Source organism: Penaeus chinensis, chromosome 40 (assembly GCF_019202785.1).
Source record: "Penaeus chinensis breed Huanghai No. 1 chromosome 40, ASM1920278v2, whole genome shotgun sequence".
NCBI lineage: Eukaryota > Metazoa > Arthropoda > Malacostraca > Decapoda > Penaeidae > Penaeus > Penaeus chinensis.
In genome coordinates this window covers 17,531,467-17,535,366 of record NC_061858.1, presented here as the reverse complement: position 1 = coordinate 17,535,366, position 3,900 = coordinate 17,531,467, and the positions used below count along the sequence as shown (strand labels likewise).

The 3,900-nt window shown below is 59.4% G+C and overlaps 1 protein-coding gene across 1 annotated transcript in view; it reads right to left on the bottom strand.

Moving 5' to 3' along the window:
* The window catches only part of LOC125047190, an 18,858-nt gene extending 15,237 nt beyond the window's left edge, over positions 1-3,621 (bottom strand). Inside the window, exon 1 of the mRNA XM_047645321.1 lies at positions 336-3,621. Coding sequence (XP_047501277.1) covers positions 336-3,237 — 2,902 coding nt within the window. The 5' untranslated portion in view covers positions 3,238-3,621. The remainder of the gene's footprint in view (positions 1-335) is intronic.
* Between the last annotated feature and the right edge of the window lie 279 nt (positions 3,622-3,900).

Here is a 3,900-nt window from a genome sequence, read left to right as displayed (position 1 = left end):
TGTGTGTTTGTGTGTGTGTGCATAAATACATGCATATATACATACATGCTTACAGACATACATACATACATACATATATACATACATACATCCATACATACATACATATATACATGCATACATACATACATACATACATACATACATACACACACACACACACACATATATATATATATATATATATATATATATATATATATATTTATTGTGTGGTGTCTGTGTGTGCATGTGTGTGTGTGTGTGAGTATATGTATGTGTGTATGGTGTGTGTGTATGTAGGTATCTGTATGTACTTAACAAATGAACTACCCCCCCCCCCCCCTCCGCCTTACCTTTGACCCGCAGGAACTGGAGGAGTGCCAGCATGAAGGCGGCGTCGTGCACCTTGACCAGTTCGCCCCGCTGGCGGTGGCACAGGACTCGCGCTCGATGCCAGGTCTTGCCATCCCCCTCGGCGACCATGACGCAGTGCCTGCCGACGAGGACGTACGGACTGGGGCAGCTGGTAGGTCCCTGGTCCTCCTCCTCCTCCTCGAGGTCCTCCTGGGGGCGGGTGCACAGGGGGGGCGTCGGCATGACGGTCGGTTGGGGCTGCGTCGTGATGGCGTAGTGGGTGATAAGGGTGGTGGTGCCGTTGGCGAGGAGGAGCGTGACACGCGCCGTGTGGTTGTAGCGGAGGACGGGGGCGCGGGTGTGGCACTCGTACACGCCCGCATCGCTCTCCTGCACCGCCGCGATCGCTAGGTGGTCCTCAGCGACGGTGAATCGTCCAGAGGTCTTCACGCGACTGCCGTTTCTGGTCCATGTCCCCCTGACGAAGGGCAGGAGGCCGTGGCAGGGCAGCCTGGCGTCCGCTCCTTCGAGTGCCACTTGGGTTGTTTCCATCGCGAGAGGGACGGAGGACAGGTTACTCAGGACGTCCATCGACTTCGTGAATACCTTCCCGTCACAAACGACGCGGCATGTGAAGTTCCCCTTGAAGTCGGCAGTTTCCCTCACCAGAAGCAGTGCCGGGAATTTATCCCCTAAGGCACCTCTACCGGCGAGGCGCTTGATGACGTCACGAGGTACCCCGCCGCTGGCATCGTGCCAAGTAATGCTGCTGACGCGAGCAGGCGAGCTTGACACCACTTTGCAGAGTATGAACGAATGGGGTTTCTCGCCCTTGTCAGACGCTGACGTCCAGTGGTCAGTGTGTATCCAGAAGGAGTCATCCCCAGCGCCTTGCTTCTCTCGCGCCCTCCTGCCGCCGCGGGACCGACGCTGGGTCCTCTGTACCCTCAGCGCCTCGGCCAGCTGCGTTCTGTTGAAGTGGTAGTGGTAAGGCGTCGCCTCCGAGAAGGGGACCTCGGTGCCGTGGACGACCAGGGACCAGTTGAGCATCATGTTGGGCACATCCACGAATAGCTTCTTCCCGAATGGCTCGAGGATGTTGGACTTGTGGAAGACGACGCGTAGCTTCCACGTGCCCCGCGGGTTTTCGCCCCACATGTGCACGCTCAGGAACGGGTGCCGGTTGATTCCGTAGGGCGACACGTCGAGCGGCCGCTTTGGGAGCAGCTTGGAGGTCGTCCCCGAAGGAGATTCCAGGTCAATCTCGAGCTGACCGCGATTAGTAGAACTGATCGTGATGTTTACCTGCACGTGTTCGGTCTGCACCACCTGGCAGCTGGAGATGGTGAGAGGCAGAACGAACACACTGTCGGGGACGAGTGTAATATTGTGGTGCGAGGCGAGCGCCAGGCAGCGGAACGCCGGGGGAACCGGCTGCCACGCCCTGCCGAGGGCCACCATCTTCCCGGCGTTGAGCGAGCCGAAGCCGAAGTAGTGCGAGTACATGAGCCCGACGCCGTTGGTCTTCCAGTGCTCCGGCAGGGGGTTGTGCGGCGTGGCCGCTTTCACCATCAGGTGCTGCATGTCGCGCCAGCCGAGCTCCGGGTTGGCGTCGAGGGCGAGCGCGCAGGCGCCCGCCACCATCGCCGCCGACACGGATGAGCCGCGGAACGACTCCGTACACTCGCCGCCGGTGTCGGTCGTCACGATGCCGTTCACGCGCTCGCCGGGCTGGTACTCGGGGTCGGCGTCACCGCTGTACGTGGACACGAAGGTGGCAGCGCACGTCTCGGCGTAGTCCGGCGGGCGGCCGTCCCTCGTGCTGCCGCTCACCGTCAGCGTGTACACGGAGTTGGCGTAGCCGTCGGCGTTACAGTCGTCGCCGACGAAGCCGCCGTTGCCCGACGCCCAGATGTAGATGGAGCCGCGCCCCTTCCGCCCCAACACGATGCTCTCCCGCATGGCCCTGTCGGCGAGGCCGCCGGGCCCCTCCATGACGGCGCCCGTGTCCACGGGGCCCCATGCTGCCAGGTACACGTCCACGTGGTCGCGCTCGTACGACAGCGCCGCCGCCTCCACGGCGTCCCACACCACGTAGCCCAACATCCGCACGGCGCCCACGCCCGTCCACGGCGCCATGCCCATGCCGCACAGCCCGTTGTTGTGGGTGGCCGCCACGATGCCAGCCAGCTGCGTGCCGTGGCGCGACCAGGGCACGGGCGTCGGGTCGGGGTCCGCGTCGAGCAGGTCCCACGACGCCGCGGGGTCGTAGTTCAGGGCCAGGTCCAGGTGGGTGAGTTCGACACCGTCATCCAGGATGGCGACGCTGACGCCGCCGCCGCGCACGCCCTGCGACCACAGCCCCGTCACGTTTAGGAACATGCCCTCACCGTCTCCCAGGTACCACTGGCGCCAGCGTAGCGGGTCCTGTGTCTTCAGGAGGTCGAACGGGGACTTAGGGGGCTTCAGATCGACATTCCTTCTGCCTCGAGCATGGGGATTCAAGCCTGCCTCGCCCCCCTGCCCCTCGGCCACGCCGCCCTCCCCTCCCCCGCCTGCGTCCTCCTCGAAGCGAGGGCTCCTGCGCCGCCCCATCTGCCTCTCCGACCACTCCAGTTTCGGGTGCAACAGCCTCCCCTCCTCCTCTCCCCTCTTCCCCCTTACGTTCTCGCCTCGGAGGAGAAACACGTTATCAAAAACCCTCCCGACGATGGTCATCCCCAGCTCCTCGGCCACGCGGGGGGCGTCCCCTACGTGCTCCCTCCCCAACTGCACTGCCCACACCTCATCCCCCTCGGGCACCCCCGTCGCCACGCTCAGGGTCAAGATCAACACTATCACTCTGCAATGTTGACACTTTGCAAGGCTCTGACACTGTGTCACGCCGGCCTTTCTTGTCATGTTTCCTTGGCAACCGGCTCGCTCGATGACTGGCAGACGAATATATTCCGTGCTTTCGGCGATTGTGCGAAATCGGTCACATCAAAGCAAAACAGGCACCGTGTGCGTCATAGCAGGTCTACAGGGAGCACTATTACAGCATCTCGTGCGTGTAAGGTTATGCAACATTGATTTAGTTTTCCTTTTTGTCTTATAATTCTCTCTATTTTCTCTTACATTTCCATTTTTTTCCTAAAAATCAACTTTCAAACACCACCGCTTTATCCCGGCCGCCGATCGTATGTAGATCTTTCGCAGGAGCGAGGGAGAGAACAGACAGACCCGTGACAGTTTTATCCAACCACTCGTGGGCGCTAGATCTCCTGGCGAACGCTGGGCACTCTTCGCCACGCAACAGCTGTTCAAGATATAAGCGAGGTGCCACATGACCGCTCAGCGCGCCTGCTTTTCGCAAAATATCGCCTTTTTACTTCGCTAGGATACGTATTTTTTGCATTCCTCATTTTTCATTTTCGATTTTAAACTTTCTTAAAGAAGCATCGCAACTTTTGGGCGTGTATGGCTACAGTTTCCTCCCAAGGCGAAATATGACATTATCATTTTATATTTACAAGTTGCCAAGTATGCTTTATGCCTCCAACTTTTAGATGCTGGTTCGTGTCA